A 23,671-nucleotide genomic window follows, 5' to 3' on the forward strand; every position below is an offset into this window, starting at 1 on the left:
ATCCCTATAGCTAACAGATCTACTCTATCTATAGCTAACAGAACCAATCTATCTCTATAGCTAACAGATCTACTCTATCTATAGCTAACAGAACCAATCTATCTCTATAGCTAACAGAACCACTCTATCCCTGACAGATTCACTACTCCTGCATCCACTAGCCTTGGGTGTACTGATATCCCCCTCCCTGGCCAAGCCTCGTCCTCCAGCCCTGTGGACAGATGGGGCGCTCTGGCCTGAGAGCTGTGGAGCCATCGCAGGGGTGAGCCATCCCATCACGGCACTCCTTCAGAGATAAGACACACACACACACAGAAACACAAACACTCACACACACACACACACACACACACACACACACACACACACACACACACACACACACACACACACACACACACAGAAACACAAACACTCACACTCACAAACACACACACGCCAGCCGGATGGCCACTTGACATGTGTCACATGGGATACCCTCTCTCTCTCCCTTGTCTTCAGGGTTCCATTTTAGAACCCTTCTGAGAGACGGCACTCTCCCTTCTACTAGAGGACTCACTGATAGTGCCAGCTGATAGAACATTCTTTATAGATTACTCCTATGCTGAGGATAGTGGGCTTCTCCTTTAATGGACAGGCATTTCCACATGTTACCCGAGATAGAGAATGAAAATGTACGCACGCACTGAAAACCTATTAGTGTCTTTTGGATACTTATATCAACTTGAGGAAAGTGATCCTGCAGACAGGCAGGGCCAGCCAGGGCTATAGAGGCAAGGACCCAGACAGGCAGGGCCAGCCAGGGCTACTGAGGCAAGGACCTAGACAGGCAGGGCCAGCCAGGGCTACAGAGGCAAGGACCCAGACAGGCAGGGCCAGCCAGGGCTATAGAGGCAAGGACCCAGACAGGCAGGGCCAGACAGGGCTACAGAGGCAAGGACCCAGACAGGCAGGGCCAGCCAGGGCTACAGAGGCAAGGACCCAGACAGGCAGGGCCAGACAGGTTTAGAGGCAGCGATCCACAGTGCAATTTGCTTTGAACTCTACGGTATGTGGACCCACATGAAAGACGTCATATATCGAAGAGGGACGCTGTATAATCTCAAGTTTCATTGAAGAAATGCTCGCTTAGATTCCACAAAACGTTGTCAGAAGGTGTTTCCGCAAAGCTGGCCATGTTTTGTCTCCTGGTCCTTTGTTGTGACTGCTCCTCTCCGACCACCTGCCAATCCTGTTATCTCTGTTTTAAAAAAAGACCCTTGAAAGGTCCAGACCATCAAATGACAGAGCACCAGAGATAACACACTCACTCACCCCGTTTCCTTACCAGAAACAGCCCTGCCTGTCTGGGTTAGGTTTAGGGTTAGGGTCTCTCTGTCTCTAGCCTGTCTGGGTCCCTGCTTGTCTGAGTCCCTGCCTGTCTGGGTCCCTGCCTGTTTGGGTCCCTGCTTCTAGCCCTGGCTGGCCCTGCCTGTCTGGGTCCCTGCCTATCTGGAGCCCTGCCTATCTGGGTCCCTGCTTCTAGCCCTGGCTGGCCCTGCCTGTCTGGGTCCCTGCCTATCTGGAGCCCTGCCTATCTGGGTCCCTGCTTCTAGCCCTGGCTGGCCCTGCCTGTCTGGGTCCCTGCCTATCTGGAGCCCTGCCTATCTGGGTCCCTGCTTCTAGCCCTGGTTGGCCCTGCCTGTCTGGGTCCCTGCCTCTAGCCCAGCCCAGCCCAGCCCCGCTCTGTCTCTGTCTCTGTCTCTGTCTCTGTCTCTGTCTCTGTCTCTGTCTCTGCAGTACCGTTCATAACATGAACAAAAAACTGGATATATGAATAGAAGGTATATATCATGAGCTTAGTTCAGCTGTCTTACCCCATCAGAACCCCAATTATAATCTTGTTATTAAAAACATGTTTAAAACTATCATTTTGAAATCATTGATGGTCAGTCTTTGCATCTATAGCTTTGTCTATGAATTTGAGATTTCTCCAGCCTCATCCCTCAGCTGTTTGTGGTGGTGATCGCTTTGCAGATTGCCCATTTAAAGTATCATGTGACTGTCAAGGTCTCCAGACGGTCTCCTACAGTGCCTGTGTCTGCCTGGTATCGATCCTGAATCTCCCCTCACTGCTCCAGAGAGACCTCAGGGCTGAGACAGAGCCAGACACTCTTTATTTACATTTTTTAATGGTTATTATGAGGCTTCATGAGCGGAAGGGTCCAGTGGGTTGAACCCAGGAGAGTGTGTACTCGAGCGGCCCCTCAGCCCTGCCCTGAGGGGATTATAGGGGCCCTTCTCCCTTCCAGACAATGGTAGTGTACTCAGAAGCCAGTCAAAGAGCAGGGGACGAGACACAACACAACACAACACTACCTCACCCCTACCCTACCCTGCCCTGCCCTGCCTTGTCTGACCGCAGAGAAAAGAGGAAGTCCCTTTTCCAGCGCGGCGTGACGAGGTCTGTGTGTGTTTTGATGGCGGACGGTAATCCGTTGCGTCTGGGCCAGTGTGCTCTACTGTCCCCGGAGTGTCAAAGGAATTATCCACCCTCTCTGTCTGTTCATGAAGGAATGCCCAATGATGTCCGTCCCCTCCGGGCTTTGTCAGGGCCAGCTTGTGAATGAATAGCAGACAGGATTAGGAGAGAGAGAGGGAGAGAGAGAGGGAGAGAGAGAGGGAGAGAAAGGGAGAGCGAGGTAACGAAAAGGAGGGAGAGAGAGAGAGAGAGCGACGCTGGGCTCGGCTTTGCCAGTCAAAGAGAAAGTCCCTCTCACAACTCCACTTGGCAGTATTATTTTTTTTGCCAGCCGTACTTTCATCTGAGCTTAAAGGGAATGTATAAAGAGGGAACAAGCCATAAATATGAATGGAAAGGCCTCTTTTATTGGTGCTACCAGATCACTAATCTCCACAGCAGTCTGGTGAGGAACCTTTCTCACGTTTCTCGCTTTTTTTATCCACACAAAATCAACGGAATCATCTCTTTTGTGAATGATTTTTTCTTCACGATGGATTTCTATCCATAACACCGGGTTTCTAATAGCAGAGCTATTCAGGTGTGAAGTCATTCCCCTGTTCTACCTGAAGTAGGCTTCAGACAGCGTAAAATAAAACGACCAGGTTATTCATTTCCTTTATTGTCGTGCTGCAAACATATCTGTTTGTCCGTGGTGATGCATGACGTCTCTCTGAGTACCTCACATGTGATCTCTCGTCCCTGCTGGTCCTGCTGAGGTGAGCAGAGAGGTCCAGACAGAGACAATAGGACCGTCTGAGCCGCGGGGCTCAGTGGGAGAGCTTCTCAGTGGGCTCCAGACCGCATTGACTATCATGACAGAGTGTTATTAGACCAATTGAATTCCAGAGATTCAAGGCGTAGTTGATCTGATCTGCAATGGGGAATGCTTCTCACTGGGCGCACTACTCCCAGCATCTGTCAGTTATGTTTGCCTGCTCTCTCTCTCTCTCTCTCTCTCTCTCTTTCTCTCTCTCTCTCTTTCTCTCTCCCTCTCTCTCTTTCTCCCTGTCACACACACACACACACACACACACACCCACCCACCCACCCATACCCACTGCACTCTCCGAAATCCTACATCAGGTTTCACGCCAAACAAGATCACAGGCACCTGTTTTAGCGACAAGAGATAACCTCCCCCTCAACCAGACGGTCAAGTGGTAACAAACCCAGACATATTCTGTGCCCCGCAACACAAGGTCCCGGTCCCACCTTCCCCTTCCCCTGTCTTTGATGCTGTCGAGGCAGCAGGAGTGCTCTACCAGAGCATGGCCGAAATTACCATAGCTCTGTTGGGTGAGTGAAAGGGCCCGGCGCTGGCTGCCTCTAACAGGATTAGGGTGTTATGGTGCTGGAGGTGCTCCCTCCCGCCCCAGTGCGACTCAACTGTGATGTGAAAAGGATTTCCATTTGTCTAGTCTGGGCCTACGTTCTCTCTGTCTAATCCCTCACTGTTCTCACTGACGACCTTCAGCAACCGCTAATCTGCAGGCTGCAGAGTGGGTTCTGAGAGGAGTAACACTCGGTAACGGAGCTCCTCACACACACACACACACACACACACACACACGCACATACACACACACACACACACACACACGCACGCACGCACACGCACACACACACCCACACACAAACTTTGCCCCCGAGAATAGGGGCTCCCACTTTTCAGTGAGTGTTGGGGAGATGAAGCAGGAGGCTACCTCGATGGTAAGACTATCAATTTACTTTTGTAAATGTCTCTTCTGGACGTAGGCTATGGTAGCCTATGGTAGCCTATGGTAGCCTATGGTTTGTTGTGGACTTGTTGTGGAGTGTTTGTGGATGTGCTGTTCTCTCTGAGTTGGTGGCCATCTGTTGAATCTGTGTGTGCCTCCGATAGGCAAGCTGGTGGGGCTGTTTGGATGGGGTGGGCACTGAGCCTATCGTATGATAGGTGTTTGTTTCAATGTTTCTGGGAGTGTGTGTGTGTGTGTGTGTGTGTGTGTGTGTGTGTGTGTGTGTGTGTAGTATAATACCAAACATGCAAACCTGTGGCCAAACTACTGTCCTGGCTGTATGATATGTGACTGATTGACTGGGTCATTTCAGTGGTTACCTTATGTCTATCAAACACAAACAGCTTTCAAGAGTTGAGGAAGTTCATAAATAGTAGAAATGTAGCATTAGCAATTCATGGGAATGGAGTTTTTATGTTGGAGTAATGAAGATTAGGACTGTATCTATATATATCTACCTTTACATTCTATTTTGATCTACATTCTGTAGTTATTCAACAGTAGTTATTGAAATAGGTGACGTTATAATAATAGAAATGTATTATTATTTTTGTAAGGATCAATGTCAGTTTCTCACTTTATGCAAACAAATACAGTTCCAAGATGTGTAGTACCAGTATATGATTATCAATATACCTGTCCAAAAAATTTGTGGTAAAGTTTGACTGATTTTACTGAACTTAAAATGCACAACAATTATACAAACACTGTAAAATCAAAAATCCCCTAAATTGTCAACTCAGAAAGGTTTGAGATTGTCAATTAGGCAACATACAACCTCAACTGCAAAGTACAATACAGTAATATCAGAATATAATGTGTCAAAAAGTAATACTGATCATCATCAGAATGATTGGAGCTGTATAGAAATGACCAGAGGCCACCCTTCATCCAATAGTTTATTGGCTTTGTCAAAGAGGAACAGGTTCACTCCAGCACAGACTCTCCCGGCCCCGACCAGAAGTAAACTAACTAGACTTGGGCATCTCTCACTCTGCACAGTGGGGCGGGAGGTGATTGGTTCAGAGGCGGTGTTGACTTATCCAATCAGAGCACATCCGGGATGGGGGGGGATTACTATGGCGATGGCTCCCGGTCCCCAGGGTCTTTCTGGATGAGATGAAAGCAGCGTCCACATGTTGACATGGCATCGATGGGGAGGGGGGTGGGGTGGGGTGGGGGGGTTGGTGGTTGTTTCTGGACCAAGCATACAACTGAAATGCTGTGGTCAGTCAGTTCGATGTGTGATTGCTTTGGTCTGAGCCCTTCCCTCCCCTGTGTCTGGTTCCAGGTTGGATGCTCCTGACGGGGGTGGATGGGCCCGTAAGTAGCAGAGTCACACGCTGTACTGTGTGGATGGCACCCTGTGCAGCAGCCATGGAGTCAGAGCAGCCTCCGGGCAGCCCTGTATGGGAGGACAAGGCCTTGCCTGATGAAGAGAGAGGGGAGGAGTCTGACCCCAGCAACCAGGAAGAGATGGACTTTTACAGCCACGCCCCCTTACTGGTCCACAGCAGCAGCACCGACAGGTGGGTTACGCCTGAGCGGCCGCCACAACAACACCACACACACACACACACACACACACACACACACACACACACACACACACACACACACACACACACACACACACACACACACACACACACACACAGGAAGATTTTTAGGAAAACTTCAGCTGTCATTTGAAACCAAATGTAATTTTGTGATAATGCTAATATTGGATCATATTATAACATGAGATCTATGTTGCGGCTGCCCTGTGGGTGTTGCAGCCTGAGCAGTGAGGAGCCATTCTGTCGGATCTGCCATGAGGGTGGGGGGGATGTGGAGGAGCTGCTGTCCCCCTGCAAGTGTGCTGGTACCCTGGCCATGGTGCACCGGAGCTGCCTGGAGCACTGGCTAACTACCTCCAACAGCAGCCGCTGTGAGCTCTGCCACCACCAGTACGCACTGGAACGCCTGCCAAAACCACTCACTGAGGTAATACACACACGCACACGCACACGCACACGCACACACACACGCACGCACGCACGCACAGACAGACACGTACACACACACGCAGCTGGACAGCAGGACAAAGCCAGTAGAATAGGGCTTGTCTTCTCCTTTGTCAAGGGAAAGGAGAAGCATTTGGAAATGGCCACACTGTACACCTGTTTGCAAAGTAGCAACAATACAGTAGGCGAGACCAATGAAGACCATCGTGTATATTGTAAGTAGTCGATACCCACTTACAACAAAATAAAGCCCCTGCTGCTTCTAAGAAGATCCATCAATTTCATATTACAGTCTCTCATCCTAAAAAGGGTTAGGGTGTTAGAATACACTTTATTTCCTAACCCATTCAAACACAATGAAAAACACTTGATGTGGAATAAGTGGCCACTCCTTAGGAGCATATTTCAGTCTTTCTGTATTCCCTGACATGGTTTTCACTTTTCACTGAATCATCATGGGAGAAGAATCCAACCGTTAACGGTAAAGCCAGGCCCAGGGCTTCACGTTGGAGAGCCTGCTGTCCTCATAACTGCACTGCTTTTACCCTGTAAATCCACTTAGCCTGAGAATGAGATTAGATGGCGTTTCCTCCCTGTGGATTGGACAGGACAGGACATTGTGCTGTACTGTATTAATGGCCTCCTCCTCCTATCACGTGTGTTTGGCCACTAATCTGCTGATTATGAAACGATGTGTGACAGTGAGCTAAGCTATGTGAAACAGCCAGTCAGTGCTTCACAGTGAGCTAAGCTACGTGAAACAGCCAGTCAGTGCTTCACAGTGAGCTAAGCTACGTGAAACAGCCAGTCAGTGCTTCACAATGATGGGCTCGTTTATGGTTTACACAAAGCTAATGCACAAACAAAGGGCTGATACACACACACTCGCACACACACACACACTCTCACACACACACTCACACACACACTCACACACACACACACACACACACACACACACACACACACACACACACACACACACACACACACACACACACACACACACACAGGAGTGATATCAGGACAGGGGAGAGGATGATTAGCTGAGGAGAGGAACCAGTTATCTCAGTGATGAATGCGGCTGTTTCCTGCTCACGTCTGGATCCCTCAGGGGGTTTGAGACTCCTCAGGTTAACCACAGTGGGACGAAATGAGACCGTAACAGTGGCAAATGATAAATGTCATTTTATAATCTTCATAGCTGCCCATCTCCCTCTGTTCATGTGCCTTAATGAAATCGTTGTTGCTGTTAAATTAAAGCATCGCATTGACAGATAGCAGTATTTTATATTAGTCTTTTCATTCTATGAATTAAATTAAATTAGCTTTATTGGCGTGACAAGACATTACCCGAAATTGTCAAAGCAAACATATGACATCAATAATGACAGAAAGGGGATTTATCTCCCTTCCTCTCTCTCCCTCCCTCCCTCTTTCTCTCTCTCCCTCCCTCCCTCTCTCTGTCTCCCTCCCTCTCTCGCTCTCTTTCTCTCTCTCTCTCCCTCCCTCCCTCCCTCTCTCTCCCTCCCTCCCTCCCTCCCTCCCTCTCTCTCCCTCCCTCCCTCCCTCTCTCTCCCTCCCTCCCTCCCTCTCTCTCTCTCCCTCCCTCCCTCTCTCTCTCTCTCTCTGTCTCCAGTGGCTAGGCTCTCCGTCCATGAAGCACCAGCGGAGGACGCTGTGTGGTGATGCAATCTGCTTCCTGTTTATCACGCCGCTGGCCAGCCTATCAGGATGGCTGTGTGTGCAAGGCGCCATGGACCTCTACTACAGCAACAGCATGGAGGCCGTCGGCCTCATCGTCCTCACCCTGGCACTCTTCACCATCTACGTCTTCTGGACCGGGGTGAGCAGAAACACTAGAAATTCAGTCCATCCAACTTAATTTGTATATATATATATATATCACTTCAAACACCTGATCCTGCTATCGACTCTACCTCCTGACAGGGTGAGTTTCTCTCAAGCTTTGTTGCAGTGGACGAAAGACGATCTTAGGAAACTCAACCCTGGTTGATATGTGTAATAAGAGGTTACATCAGAAGCAGCATGAATGTGGAACTGAATCTGACTGGATTTATTACCATTTTGACACCATATATCCACAATATGACACCATATCACCATATCTTTTTAGTTCTCTTTCTCTCTGCAACAGTCTGTCAATTTCATCCTGAGGTGTTAGAACATTGGTGAACGGGTCACAGAAAGTAATAGTCGTCGTCGTCGTCGCCCCCCTCTCTCTCTTTCTCTCTAACCACAGGTGTCGCTGCGTTATCACATCCACCTGTTCAGGACGTGGAAACAGACAGACCAGAGAGTGAGGCTACAGATCCCACGGCCAGAGCGGGCCACACACAGCCACCAGACACTCTCCCTCAGCTTCCTCCACAAAGAGACCAGCAAGGAGACCATGGTGTAGCTGGAATGGTACCAGGCCCTGCCCTCAGCAAGGTGATATTGCTGCAACTCTTAATGGGACAAGGCCCTGTTCCCAAGCTTCCTTAGCAAGGAGAGACAAGGATACAAGCAAGGAGACAGTGGTGGACTTGTGTTAGGACCAGGTCATACTTCTCGAACACACTTTCTGCAAGACTTGAGCCCGAAGAAAGTGGAGTAGACAGAGGACAACCTTTTACCAAGGAACTGAAGAACAAACTTTTTTTGTAGTGTAAAACATTTTACGTGACATATCTGTAGACACCAGCCCTTTGGAGAAGATAATGCAGAAAATGTTACTATTTTTCTAAAGACTTTGTTTTGTAATGGAATGGAATGAAATGAATGTCAGTGGATTGGATATCTTCTGTGAAAGCTTTGAAGGAGAGAGGTTGGAGAGGGGATGGCAATCATGGCTGTTATTGGTTTTATGTGACTTGTGTCACAACTAGGAGTTGTTACTTACTGGGCTTACCTACAGTAGTACTCACTAACATGGTCCTGTTTGAGACACGTCCTGAGGAGGACAATGAAGAAAATAACGCGTTGCTATGACGATCCTGTGCTGTTGCTAAAGTGTGTGTACAGAGCCCGCTAGAAGGCTCTGAATTGTAATCTTTTTCCCCCTTCAGGAAGTGAACTACACCAAACTACACAAATGAACAACAAAACACTTAGGTTAGTTTAGGAAAAAATCTTTATTGACATCATACAAACTCTAATCAAAGACTTCAATGCAAAAATAAATCAAGTGAAATGGGAACACAAACGTATCCAATAGGACGCAAGGATCACAGCATTGAGGATAGGAGCCAGTGGTTTAGAGAGGACATTTTGTTTTTCGGTCTACCTTTAACACTATGACCATTTGACCCCATTTCGGATAGGTCTCTTGGCTGACTGTGGAAATATCTGTTATAAATAAGACACAGTCTCACATTCGTAGCATATCCATATGGCCCTATGAATCATATCTTTTACAGTGGACGCTGCTCCCACAATCATGCCATGCCGAAAACAGGCAGAAGCTTCTCTTCAAATACAAAGTCAACTTCCCAAAGAGTTTGGGTAAAAGTGCAGGGGAGAGACGCCTCTCCAAAAACAAACAAACAAAAACAAATATTTATCAACTGTTATATATTAATATTGCCTTCTCTCATAGAAGAGTCATTTTCAATCCTATTCATATTCTGTAGCAGCAGGGTTAATGAAACTCAAATAAACAAGGTGCTGATTTTGAAATATTTGACAGGAAGAAGGAAGGCGGGGGTCAGATGGAAGCTCTGTTGATGGCCCACCCTGTAGAACTCAAGCAGTTTGCTTTGTACTCAATAAATCACATTATGGGTCAAATGCAAACATTACTTGAGGAACACACGCATAACTCGATGTTGTAATAGGTAATGTGTTCATGTTAATGGGAGAACAATGCGCAGACATTGAAGTAAAGCGTGTGAATCTCAAGTTAGTTCTCAACCCTATGAGAGGACGCTATGGAATATCATCTGACTGGAATCTAATCTAATCTAGTTAGCCTTTCGAGAAGAAATGAACGTTGTTATAATAATAACAACAACAACAACCCAGTGTTGGTGTGTTTTGCATCAGGAGCTTCTGGTTAAGAGGTGCTTTCCACAAATGCTGTCAACACTGAACTGGACACAGGAATATCAGTGGCACACATCATTCATAGCCAATTAGTCATTTGCACTGCACCATCTGAAAAGTTCGACACAAAAATACGGTCATTTCTTCTCCAAATGAAGAAGAACGCTGCAAACCTTGAAGGGGTCGTACTGAAGCACCCCACTGCTGTGCGTTTGGCCAGTGGCTGATAGGAGTCTTATGGGACACAGAGGGCAGTAGCAGGGCACTAGCCAACTCTGGCGGTATTCCCAGATTGGATACAGTATTCCAGGTCATGAGGGACAAGGTCATGGGGTTACATAATGGCACAGTTCGGCTCCCCAGCACCCTCCCGAGCCTGGGAAAACACAGAACAGGCCTCAGAACAGAACAAGTCCCACAACTTCAGAGTACACACACACACACACACTAACCATACATACACACATACTAACCTGACCATACATACAAACACTAACACACACACACCATACATACACACTGACCACACACACACACACACACACACACACACACACACACACACACACACACACTGTACAGTACAATATGTGAGGCAGCCAGTCCTTGTCATGCAAAGAGATAGCGTGAGGAATACACAGCAAGCAAAGCAAGACGTGGCGTTATACGGGAGGGGTGGCAGCCAATTGGATAAACATTCAAAAGCTAATCATGAGGGGAAACATATAAATGCTTTATCAGGCGACAAAGGACTTAAGTTGGTAAGCAGTACATGTGCAGTACTGTATCTCTGCAACTACATAGACAGGAAAGCAGGGTCAGCAGTAATACCGCAATCCTCTCCTCACCTACAGCTGTCTGTCTGCACTGAGACAGGCCGCTCACGATACCAAGCAACATTTCTTTTTTTTCCTCTTTGGCTTTCACACCAGGGGATAAGGAAATAAAATAAATATGACAGCAGTGATCAAACTCTTAGATCAGTGTCCATCTGTCTGCTCATTTGGGTGTGTGTGTGTGTGTGTGTGTGTGTGTGTGTGCCTGGTAACGAACATAGTTTGAGTGACAATGAACAACCATGTTTTTCTGTCCAGTGTGTGTGTTTATGTATGTGTGTGTGTGTGTGTGTGTGTGTGTGTGTGTGTGAATGTTCAGGTTAGTGTGTGTGTTTACCTGTCTCCTGAGGTGGTGAACATCGCTGCCAGCCTCATACTCTTCATCAAACTCCACATCAGAGTCTTCCTCCACTCTGCCCTGCACACACAGCACCTTGCGCTCCGCAGTCTCCTGAAGATGACATCACCAGGGAACAGCCAATCAACATCAGACATACTGCAGTGCCCACACTCCATTACATCAACATACAGTGCCCTGAGCAACCAATGAGAGGAGCAGGTCAAAGTTATCCCTCACCATTGGTCCACTGTGGGACATGTTCTTCTCCTCCTATTGGTTCATGTAAGGATGTGGTCAGCGGTCGGTCTTACCTCGTCATTGAGGTTGAGCAGGGTCACCCTGATGTCATTGACCGGACCCCAGCTCCTATGAGACATCAGGACCAGATCGCTAGGAGGGTTGGGCTCCACACCTGCCTCCGATGCCCAGATCTGATAGAGTCACACACACACACACACAGAGACACACACACATCTAGAAATGTCATTTTAGTTTCTACTTTGTTTTGCAGATGAGAGCAGCAGCAGAAAACATTTAGACGTTTCTGTTTGCTGGTGTGTCACATGTCCTATACTGACCGTTAGGCTCTGCCCCGCCGCCAGGTTGTAGGAGGGGGGGATCTGGAAGGAGATGTCAGGAGAGTCCGGGTTAGTCCTCCTCACCACCCAGCCCCCTAGTGGCTGCTCCTGGAAGTGGTGGAAGAAAAACAAACCTTAGCTACTGTACAGGAGACACAACAGACATTCACAGCAGCACCTGATCTTCAGGGCAGTCTCACACTCCAGCTCAATCACCAGGACACAGTCTTTCAAAACATTTAATCTGGATCAGAACAATCCAGATTATTCTTTGCTATCCAGGATCAGATCAAGCTGTCTGATTTCCCCTATGCTACTCAACATCTGCCAAAGATCTGATCCCGGAGAGCAAAAAACAATCCGGAACATCCTGATCTAGATTAAAACGTTTGGAAGGACTATGACCCAGGATTCAGTTGTATTGTGATACAAACCCAGGGCACTGCGTCCCACACTAGATATAAGATGGGAGACACGTTTCAAGTTTCTTCATCTGGATAAAATGGCATGAAACTGCCAGATCCATACTTAGCAACGAAACGCATGACTTCAAATCAACAAAACAAGAATAAAACTCTGGTTCTGATTGGCCAGAGCGAGGCCATAGCTACCGTCTCTGAGTTGTTCTTCAGTTTGACGTAGTTCCCCTCCAGATCGATCTCCGCCACGGTCACATGACCGTGTGCTGTTGCATGCTGGGAAACCTTGTACGCCGGGGAGCTTCCGCTGGGCCCGCACTCGTGCTTGCGTTTCTTCCCCCGGAGTTTCCGGGTGGCGTGGACGTGTGTGCGCGCCACCGCTCCGTGCTGGGAGGGGCTCGGGGACAGGTTCAGCCTGACGACATACAGTAGTGTAAACAAAAACAAAAAAACAACAACACATTAAAAACAATATTCATGATAAACACACACACACACGTATTCTTCTCCTGTTTTCTTTCCTTAGAGAACACCGATAGGTCAAAGGACTGGATAGGCTGCCATCATATTGCTTCGACTAGGCATTTCCTACCAGATCAGTGATCACAGAGGAATTTCACCGATAGAGGCCCAACCAATGACTTCGCATGCAGGCACCCAGGCACCCAGGTACCCAGGTACCCAGACACACACACACTATGTTTGGGCAGGGTACCTCTGCTCCTCTCCCTCCAGCATCTTCCTGTAAGCGTTGATCTCCATGTCCAGGGCCAGCTTGACGTCCAGCAGGTTCTCGTAGTCCTCCAGCTGGCTGAGCATCTGGCCCCGCATGGCCGACATCTCCTGGTCCTTCTGACAGAGCCTATGCTGCCACACCTCCCTCTCTCTGTCCAGGGTCCTCTCCAACTCCCGCACGCGCTCTTCCAACACACCGTTCTGACAGACAGAGGACAGAGGAGAGACACACACACGATTCAGATTGGACACATTAAAAAAACGTTGCTGGTCTTATTATTCCTCTGTGTCTCTGCTCTGTTCAGTCCAGCGCACCCCGAGCAGCCTGCTGGTGTACAGTAGAGTACCTGCTTCTGGAAGTGGGTGAGCTGAGAGGAGAGGTTGTCGATGCGGAGCTTGGTCCCAGCAAGTTCCTCTCTGGTGGACGAGGCGACGTCACTGCTCTTCATAGCGTTCTGCTTGGCGTTCTCCAGCTGTCACACACACACACACACACACACACCTCAGAACAACTCCCGCTACACCTGGATGGCCCCTTGTAGATCTAATTGGTATAGGCAATATGGTTAACGCTCCATCAGCCGCCTGCTACTGTAGGCTAGGCAGGACATTCCCTACGCTGCTTAAACCCGTCCAGTTCTATCAGATCTACTAGAAACAGGGACTGGAGAGGTGGATTCAAAGACAAATCGAAGAACCTAAATAACGACTTACTGTTTCACGCTCGATTGTACTTTCGACAATGACAAACACATTTGCAATACCGCCGTATATCCTCATGAGCAGGATGACCGTACGCAGTCGACGGACAGATTAGGGTACCTTTGTCGTGCACTCCCTAATCTGCACTTGTTCATTTTGTACTTCTTCAACCTCCTCCCCCACCACGCACTCCTGCGCTGCTGTTGGCTCCCTCACTGTCCTGATCAAATGCTCTGCCTGCCTGACATACAGCTGAGAGACGCAGCTCTGAGACACACACACACGGGGTTTAAACACAAACTGCTCACACTCACTCTGCCATTTTGTTTCACAATCTCGTACAAAATGTGTGGTACGCTTTCCATTGAGCATCATGGGGGAGAGACATATAAGGATACATAAAGTCTGTGTGTGTGTGTGTGTGTGTGTGTGTCTGTTCACACCTTGGAGCAGAAGTTCTTCTCCAGTTCTTCTTTGTACTGTTGGATCTGTCCCTCATGCTCCTGTCTCAGCTGTTGCATGGCCTCTGACAGCTTGCTCTCAAACTCCTTCTGCCTCCCAGAGTCCACCTCCACCAGACGGGTCTCATGTCTGGTCCGGAGCGACTTCACCTCCTACACACACACACACACACACACACACACACACACATCACACCCTACTACTACCAACTACTCACCTTTGGAAGGTTTTCTCCTGTGCACAACTGGTTTTCCTTCCGTCTACGCCCCTAGCTGTAGCTTGTGTTGTGCTCTGGGCTGTCCTACCTGTACAGGTAGCTACTGCAGTGGCATGGTGTGTGTGTGTGTGTGTGTGTGTGTGTGCGTTACCTGTTCGTTCATGTGTAACTGGAAGTCGAGCTGCTCTCGGAGTGTCAGCACCTGGTTCTCCACGTCCACCCTCCTCAACATCTCAGAGTTCAGCTGGGACTTAGCATCCGCAAGGGACTCCTCTAACTAATACACACACAGGTTTAGGACCAAGCACACAGTTAATGCAACTCATTGCACCCCATTCAAACATACAACATACTGTATAGTATCAGGCCATAGGTTTGCATCCCATAAAAAAACAACAACAAAAACACTAGACATCCATGAAGCCCATACGAGAGACCTTGACTGGGCCTTACCCTGACCAGCTGGGCCTGCAGGTCGCTGGTGTCATTCTCCAGCCTTCTGTTCTCAGCCAGCAGGTTGGCGTACTGGGCGTCTTTAGAGTTGAGGGACGCCTCCAGGTTCCTCAGCTGAATCACAGCTGCGTTCAACTCAGTCTCCTTCTTATGGTTCCTGGTGACACAAGATAGGGTTACAGACTAGTTACGGATCAGGAGAGGAAAGAGATTACAAGACCGGAATATTTTCATGGATGGAAGGATGGTTTTGCGAGTTTGAGGAAGCATTTCATTGTACTGTCATACACTCCCCTGTGCCTAGATCATACAGGTAGGCCTATGGCAATACACTTTGTGTTTTAGCTTGATAAACAGCTACAGTATAGTGATACTGTATGTGGCTCCAATAGCGTATTTGATCTGGGCAAGGGGTTCATTGTCCAGTGATCAGCTTGGGCCTTTCAATGTTTGTTAGTAATGATGTCCCACTATCTCCAGCTGAAACGACAGGCCCACTACTTCACCATGCATCCCCTGCTCTGCGGCGGGCATCTACCTGGCTTGTAGTGTCCTGTGGTCTTCAGATATATGACCGAAGTCTATCTGCAACCTGGCCCTCTCGTTCGCCAACACATCCAATGTCTTCCTCGCATCCGCCAACTCCGCTTCGTACAGCCGTCGGACATTGCCCATCTCCCGGGACTTGGACTCCTCTTTCTCCTCCAAAAGGAGCAGCATGGTAGACTTGTCATTCTCCAGCTGACGGACACGCTCTATGTAGGCAGCAAGACGGTCATTGAGATGTCTGAGCTCATCTTTCTCCTGGACCCGGGACAAGCGGGTTGGGCTGGTGCTGGACGGGGACGCCCCGGCTGTCCCGCTCCGTCGGGCGGAGCGGGTTGAGCGGCTGGTGGAGGTAGCTGGGGTGGAGGTAACATAGGCCATCGGTGGTGATGCTGATAGTGATGAGCGGCTACACCTGCAAATGTCACTATTTGAAGTACTGTTTGAGGCCTCTCGTTTGCGCTTTTTTTACACAATCAAACGAACTTTTACATGTACACACACTGCGTGGTGTCTAATAGCACTGCTTGATAAATAAATATCTAATGGAAACAATCCAATAACTTATCAAACAGTAGCTGGCTTCATTTCTGGCCTAGGCTGGCTGAAACGTTATTGCAACCGTGAAAGCAAAACGCGTTTTCAAACACGTAGCCTACGAAACCCGCGACGAAATACAGAATTATGTCTGCATTAAACCGAAATCCCATTTAATTTGATGCCAGAAAACGCCAGTACGTTCCGCAGCTGTAGGGAGATGACTGGCCAAAACTCGCCGGGTGATGTCACTTTATCACAAGACCCTCAGCGAGTCCTGATTTAAAGGGAACGTTTTAAATACCATAATAATATAATCATATTTTTTCATGATAAACTAAGCCGTGGCTGATGAGTAGCTGTGTTATTTTAAAATTATACTTCAATATTGATATGCCTATGATTACAAACATTTGCTTTGAGACGGGATTTACCAATGTATGAATGAATAAGAATGTTCGTTTATTGGTTTAGGTATTAGATAAAGAAGAAATCACACTGAAACCTGGTGAAACCTAAGAATATGTGATCGGCATAATCCCTCCATAAAGATACATCATTTGACGGTGTTTGGAAATGGCAGTACATTGGAATAAGTGTCTTATTTCGTTAATTGACCAGCAGGGGGCGCCACGTCTCCATAATACAGAGTCAACGAAAGAGAGCGTCAACCCGTAGGCCCGTGCACACCTGTAGACCTGACAGGGTTGGATAGGTGTAAGCGAGAACTGGGGAAAATTCTACCTGGCGGGCAAGATGGATATTCTGTCATATTGCCACCACACCTATTCTCTTAGAACTTCCCAAGTGCCAGTGTTATGTCCTTACGTTTGTGGAATAGATCTGTGCACAGTCTGTATTCCGTAATTTCGTTTTAGGTTCTAAGAAATACCAACAACAAAACTGAATGACACTGACACAAATAACTAAATGTACGGGGGACATCTTTCTAAAATCAGAATGTTTGAAACTAATTGAAACCGGGCAAATCCCAACTGAAATCAAATCAAATCAAATCAAATCAACCGTTATTTATAGAGCACATTGCCGACACAGATGCAACTGTAAAAGCAGAGAACAGTTGAGGACTGTAGAGACTAATGGATGGTAAATAAAAGCTTAAATGTAATAACAAACGGATAAGAGAAAATAACAGAATGACTAAAAGACTGAAAGACTAAAACCACCCTAAGTAAAAGCCAGGCTAAAAAAATATGTTTTAAGCGGGCTGTTCCAGAGGGATAGCAGCATACAAACTAAAATCTGCCTCTTCAGGCCTCTTGGTCCTGGGCTTCAGAACAATTAAAAGGCCATTGCCAGAGGATTTGTGTGATCTACTGGGTACATATCTTAAAAACATATCTGACATGTTATAGGGCACATGACCATAGAGTGATTTGTAAACGGATAACATAATCTTAAAATCAACCCTAAAACTAACAGTTAACCAGTGTAGAGACTTTAAAACGGGTGCGCTCTCCGTCTGGTCTTGGTCAGCTCACCCGTGCTGCTGCGTTCTGTATAATTGGCAGTCGACCAATAGCTTTCTTTGGTAGACCAGACGGGTCAAACCAACCTCACAGTCCAGTGAGTCTACTTATACCGACTGTTATCTAAAGGAGACACACTAGAGTGGCCTAGTATGAGCCTGATATACAGTAGTGCTGAGTAGGCTTTGTGGCGTCCTTGTTATTGCTAATCAAAATAGAACGCCCCCCCCCCCCTTCTTCCCTGCCATCTTTTATTCCACACCTCGTAATCAAGGCCAAGTCGTGCCCCCCTGGCACACGCTACCCTGCCTTTGATCTCCCCCTCCGAAGGACCTGGCGAGTGATAGCTGTTGTACACTCCTCAGCGGATAAGAGGGCTGTATTGCGGCTAGGCGAGTGACACACAGTGACAGGGGCCACATACTGTATATGGAGCCTATCACTGGCCGCCAACAGTTAGTTTGACGGTGACAGAAGTTTATCCCGAGAGGTCTTGAAGGTTTATATCCATATGTCAATGTGCTGTGAGGTTTCTGACATTCATGAAATACCTAAGAGCGGGAAGTGGAAAAAGACCAGTGGGCATATTTGAACCGTATGAAGGTAAAACGACAGCAGTCACTTACGCTACAGCTTCTTGTTATTAAGGAGAGGAAGATGAGGATGGTAATGATGATGAAGCTGATGAACAAGATCATGATAATGATGATGATACTACTATCTAAGTGGGATATCAACATCAAACATCATAGATTTGATATTAGGTCAAATCAATCACGCACCCTGGTTTTTTTTTCTATCTCCCGTGGTGGCCGCCTCTCAAATGTGTGTTGGCTATGGGACGGGGGCGGCGGTAGTCTACGCAGCGGAGCAACTTCTGTCGCTTCAGTATTTTAGCTCCGTATCGCAACTGTTTGGAATCGCGCTACAGTGAGAGAGGAGATATCCACACTTTGTTTAAGCTTACTCGTATTTCTGTCTAACGGAACCATTGGTCCGTGTGAATTAAAACATAGTTTATTCATTTGATTTATTCCGTATTTGACGTCTCATTTTTGGCTGCCGTTCTGAATATCGATGAGGCTCGCGCCCGGTGGAAATTAGGTTTGTGAGGATATCAGTAGTCTAGAAATGTGGACATTCACATAAGCGCATACTTTTGAGAGAAGGTAAGATTTGATCTCTGTCAGTCGTCTCCATACTGTCCATATGTCTGTGCAATAGCCTCTTTTACAGGTGTCTACAATTGATCTCTTCGCAGCGAATACATAATTTTTTGCATTTACAAAATATTGATATTCCGCATCTGTTTACAGAGGGTCCATTCACAAACGCGCCGCGTGTCATATTTTTTGACACGGTGGTTTTACTGTAGGAATCTATTTCAGCATGCGCTGTAACGAGTTTTTGACAGACGTTTTCAAACACAGGTGGTTTTGCAATATGCACTAGACCACAGCCCTAATCCCAGGACTGTATTTGACATGATGTGCGCATCCCAAATCTAAAACGTCCCGCTTTCTGAAAGTTCATTCTGTTGCGCATTACGCACGGGGAGTGAGCTGTATTGATGATTGATTGGAGAAGGATGGCTCCTCGCTGGTTGGTCAGCCACGTCCTATGTGATGATCTATCAGCATGATCATCTCAGCATTATACTGTTATAAATGTAACATAGAAAGTTTTGTCCTGATATGATTACTGCATTATTGTGTTTACATAATTTGCATAATTTACATTCCACAACGCTTCACACCACAAATCAATTCGGCCACAGATTCAGCCCCAGTTTGAGTACTTAAAATGAGTTTAAAAATCAGCGTAACCACTTCTAAATTCTTCCCTTTTTTTACCATATCATCTCTCCCACAGGCTGCACCTGACCACAGTACAGGACAGGTATTGGGATCTGAACTCCGGGACTAAGATGAAGCCATTCCTGCTCTTGGCCTGGGAGACGGGCCTCGCGCTCTCTCTCCTCTCCTCAGCTGTTCAGGTACTGTACAGACAGATCCCCCCCTGATCCAGTGGTGACTTAACCCTAATTCACATTACAAGGCCAAACCAAACCGAGCTGAGCTGAGCTGAGCTGTACTGGGCTGGTCCTGGTTCCACATCCACTATAGTTGTCGAAACAGTGCTGGAAAATGTCAATGGGAAAGAGAAATATTGGAGCACAGTACGGTTCGGGTCGGCCCTGTAGTGTGTAAAGCACCTTACAGACACAATGGAATAGATCCTGGATGGGTGGTGTAGGGATAGGTCTACTTAGCCACTTCTCCATCCCCAATGTGGACGTCCACAGTGTATCAGTCTGAATGCGGACACATCAACACAGACCTAACCAGCTATATTCACAAAGCTGCATGAACCTTGACATAAAGCACAGCAAAGTCCTGATTCACTTGTGTGTGTGTGTGTGTGTGTGAGCTGTGTTTGTTAAAGAAAAATGCTGTATAAAGGTATTTTTTATTCTGCATAAAGGTTATGGCCACTCCTCATTACATGCTGTAGACCTTAATGAACCACAGTCTAGATAAAGGACATCTTCACAGAGTGTTTCAAAGCTCATCCAGGTAGGAGATATTATCATACACTTACTTCTGAATAGCTATGGACCAGTGGGAGGATGTTCCCTGGCTTGTCTGAGTGGAGGAGTTCTATTTGAGGACCGTTGAATTGAATGTCACCTCTCTTTATGAGTACGTACCCTGTAAAGCCATCCGAAGCCCTATGACAGATAAATATAGCGGTTGTAGTGGTGGGTCGTAGCTGAATCTAATGGGCTAGCGGGCAGAAACAGGAGCTAATCCCTGACAATAGGCTGTGGAGAGCCAGGTGTCAGGGGAGATCAGCCCAGCTCTGCCACTGAGTGAGCTGCCCTTTATTTAGACGATGCAGGTCCTGCCTGTTAACATGTGGTCCTGGTAGGTAGTGTGTGAATGTAGAGCATGCTGAAACTCGACTCTGCCTCCTGATTGTGATGTTGGACAGGCTGCTTTGAGGCTTTGAGGAGGATACACTCTAGAATAGAGCCGAGGTGATATAAATAGTTTGTGTGACGGCAGTTGTGTTTAAACTTAGCGAGGTTGTTGTCTCTCTTCTGATCAACCCCCCCCCCCCCCCTCCCCTCCCCTCCCCGCCCCTCCCCTCTCCTGGCCATGATAATCATGCTTCATCAATTTGAAGTTGTTCCATTTCTAAGTACTCAGACCTTGACTCCCATAGTGTTGATTCTGATTCAACTGCACAATTTTATGGTCTGTACTCCTAACAATGCCAATGCTTTTTTAAATGTTTAAATGATCCGCCCACTTAGCTCCACTCCAAGGCTTGATTTACATCCATCTGAGGCTAACATGTGGGGCCCTTCCAGGGCTTGTAAGTTAGAACAATGAAAGCCACCCGTGTCAGAGGAACAGGTGTTTCTAGTAAGGCTTTCCCACTCTCTTCCTTCATCTGCACTTCCAATTAGACCTTCGCTGTGGAGCCTAACCTCTCAGTGACCATGGTCCTCTTCCTGCCCTCTCTCTCTCTCTCTCTCTCTCTCTTTCTCTCTCTCTCTCTCTCACTCCTCTCTCTCTCTCTCTCTCTCTCACACACACACACACACACACACACACACACACACACACACACACACACACACACACACACACACACACACCTGACCCCTATCTCCCCTCTTGGTCTCACACACACACCTGCCAAGGGTCTTTCAGCTGCCACACCTGTGGCTCAGCCCCCTCTGTGAACAGGGGATCAGAGGCTCTTTAGGCCGTGTGTGTGTGTGTGTGTGTGTGTGTGTGTGTGTGTGTGTGTGTGTGTGTGTGTGTGTGTGTGTGTGTGTGTGAGAACGAGAGAGAGAACTCTCCCAGGCAACTGATGGAATAACACATTATACGAGATGAGTGCTTCAGCAGACAGTTTGTCCAGGTTTATTAGTAATTCGGTTGAGTTGATGACATAACAGTAACGTTGAACTTACACTCTCACAACAACTCTGTCTCACTCTCAACGGTACATCGCCCCCCAACAATGAGTTAAGGGGAGAGCGACTAGCTTAAACCCCTGGAAGTCTCTTAAAACTGCTGATTTCGCCACATTTTCTGGTCACGTGACACAGTAAATACTGCCTCTGACAGAAGCTGGGGACACAGCTAGCTCAGTCAGAGTTCTGCTCTCCAGAACGCTGCAGTGATTTGTGAGACGGCGTTTTAAAAACAATCCTCTCAGTTTCACTCACTTCGCCTTACTGAAATGAGAGCTCACCGTCTCCTTATCTGTCAAACACCGTATGAAACGGCAAACATGTCCACCTTCATTTGACTTCGTGTCGATTGTGACGTGAACTTGAGCTGAGAAGTGGAGGAATGTTTTTGGGCACAGTGGACAATAGAGAGTGGGTCTCGGGGCAGATGAGATTCGGGGGGCTGTAGTTTACGCTCGGCTGGCTGCGCGGATTATGACAAGCAGATGTGGGATTAGAAGCACGCTTGATTGACTTTTAGTGTCGCGGTGTTTGCCTAGAGGTGCTGGAAGATTTACAGCTCGGGATTCATCCACTACAGCTCTCCTTCTCTCCCCCAGTTTCTCTCATTCTGTCACTCTTTCTCTCCCCCCCTCCCCTCTCTCTCTCTCTTTTTCTGTCACTTATTCTTTCTGCCCCCCCCCCTCTCTCTCTCTCTCTCTCTGTCTCTCTCTCTCTCTCTCTCTCTCTGCCCCTCTCTCTCTCTCTCTCTCCGCCCCTCTCTCTCTCTCTCTCTCTCTGTCTCTCTCTCTCTCTCTCTCTCTCTCTCTCTCCGCCCCTCTCTCTCTCTCTCTCTCTCTCTCTCTCTCCCCATTCATTTGGGAATCACTATCTTATAGGACTCAGTCAGTTGATGGCTCTGAATTGTTGGCTCTCTCTCCTGCGTCTCTCTCTCCTGCGTCTCTCTCTCCTGCGTCTCTCTCTCCTGCGTGTCTCTCTCTCCTGCGTGTCTCTCTCTCCTGCGTGTCTCTCTCTCCTGCGTGTCTCTCTCTCCTGCGTCTCTCTCTCCTGCGTCTCTCTCTCCTGCGTGTCTCTCTCTCCTGCGTGTCTCTCTCTCCTGCGTGTCCCGTGCCGGGTTCTGCTTCCAGGCCATTCAGCCACATCACCACTACCTGAAATGAACTCACTCAACCCGTCCTTTCTGTAGACTTACGAGGCATGGAGGTGCTGTTGAAGAGCGCCTTGCTGTCATCCCCCAGTGAGATGCTTGTTTAGCTTATAGTCAGTCAGGGAGCAGCATCTTCCCAGAGCAGCACAGCGATCAACACCTTTTCTCTGCCTCTGTGTGTCTTTCTCTGTCTCTCTGTCTCTGTCTGTCATCGATGCCGCAGACAATGTAAGCGTGCGTCAGCGCTGTGCGTATGACTCTCTCTCTTTCTCACTCTCACTCTCACTCTCACTCTCTCTCTCACTCTCTCTCTCTCACTCTCTCTCTCTCTTTCTTTCTCGCTCTCTCTGTCTCCCGCTCTGCTGTAGACAATGTTAGCATGCGTCAGCGCTGGGCATATACCTCTCTCTCTCTCTCTCTCTCTCTGTCTCTCACTTTCTCTCTCTCTCTCTCTCTCTCTCTCTCTGTCTCTCACTTTCTCTCTCTCTCTCTCTCTCTCTCTCTCTCTCTGTCTCTCACTTTCTCTCTCTCTCTCTCTCTCTCTCTCTCTCTCTCTGTCTCTCACTTTCTCTCTCTCTCTCTGCTGTAGACAATGTAAGCATGCGTCATTGCTGTGTGTATGTATCTCTCTCTCTCTCTTTCTCTCTTTCTTTCTCTCTCTCTCTCTCTCTCTCTCTCTCTCTCTCTCTCTCTCTCTCTCTCTCTCTCTCTCTCTCTCTGCTGTAGACAGTGTAAGTGTGCGTCAGCGCTGCCCAACAGCATTCCCAGGTGGATGTGGTCTCATTGCTCATAGTTCTGTTTCTACCAAAGACTGTCCAGCAGCTCCAAACAGCTGTTGAATGAAGATATCTGGCTCCTCCTCCCCACCCACAGTGTTGTTGTGG

General features: G+C 47.8%; 3 protein-coding genes across 4 annotated transcripts in view; 2 read left to right on the forward strand and 1 right to left on the reverse strand.

Annotated features, from left to right (window-relative positions):
* Positions 1–3,386: 3,386 nt before the first annotated feature.
* LOC310819534 (E3 ubiquitin-protein ligase MARCHF3) lies at positions 3,387–8,709 on the forward strand (the record flags this gene model as incomplete). Its single annotated transcript, XM_083690836.1, has 6 exons — positions 3,387–3,420; positions 3,653–3,799; positions 5,573–5,810; positions 6,060–6,267; positions 7,927–8,133; positions 8,551–8,709. 6 exons carry the CDS (start codon positions 3,387–3,389, stop codon positions 8,707–8,709), a joined length of 993 nt encoding a protein of 330 aa, XP_083546962.1.
* Positions 8,710–9,131: 422 nt separating this feature from the next.
* Positions 9,132–16,237, reverse strand: lmnl3 (lamin L3). Of its 2 annotated transcripts, XM_083691143.1 has the most exons (12): positions 15,615–16,237; positions 15,077–15,233; positions 14,775–14,900; positions 14,388–14,558; positions 13,590–13,715; positions 13,223–13,443; positions 12,700–12,922; positions 12,089–12,196; positions 11,822–11,941; positions 11,508–11,621; positions 11,183–11,254; positions 9,132–10,710 (listed from the first exon to the last, which is right to left on the reverse strand). In XM_083691143.1, exons 1-11 carry the CDS (start codon positions 16,001–16,003, stop codon positions 11,216–11,218), a joined length of 1,794 nt encoding a protein of 597 aa, XP_083547269.1. In that variant the 5' UTR covers positions 16,004–16,237; the 3' UTR covers positions 9,132–10,710; positions 11,183–11,215. The 2 variants fall into 2 exon arrangements, with proteins under 2 accessions (XP_083547269.1, XP_083547268.1); XM_083691142.1 differs by lacking the exon at positions 11,183–11,254.
* Positions 16,238–19,576: 3,339 nt separating this feature from the next.
* Positions 19,577–23,671, forward strand: part of adamtsl3 (ADAMTS-like 3) — a gene marked incomplete at its 5' end in the record, with an annotated part of 110,936 nt that continues 106,841 nt past the window's right edge. The window contains one exon of the mRNA XM_083691198.1: positions 19,577–19,645. Coding sequence (XP_083547324.1) covers positions 19,577–19,645 — 69 coding nt within the window. The remainder of the gene's footprint in view (positions 19,646–23,671) is intronic.

The sequence above is a fragment of the Argentina silus genome, assembly GCF_951799395.1.
Source record: "Argentina silus genome assembly, chromosome: 19".
In the NCBI taxonomy this organism is placed as follows: Eukaryota; Metazoa; Chordata; class Actinopteri; order Argentiniformes; family Argentinidae; genus Argentina; species Argentina silus.

Coding starts and splice junctions, on each gene's coding strand:
- lmnl3 (XM_083691142.1), bottom strand. CDS start 16,003: ATGGCCTATGTTACCTCCACCCCAGCTACCTCCACCAGCCGCTCAACC. Junction 12,197..12,699: donor TGAAGAACAACTCAGAGACG/GTAGCTATGGCC, acceptor CACCACTTCCAG/GAGCAGCCACTAGGGGGCTG. Junction 11,942..12,088: donor CGGCGGGGCAGAGCCTAACG/GTCAGTATAGGA, acceptor TGACTCTATCAG/ATCTGGGCATCGGAGGCAGG.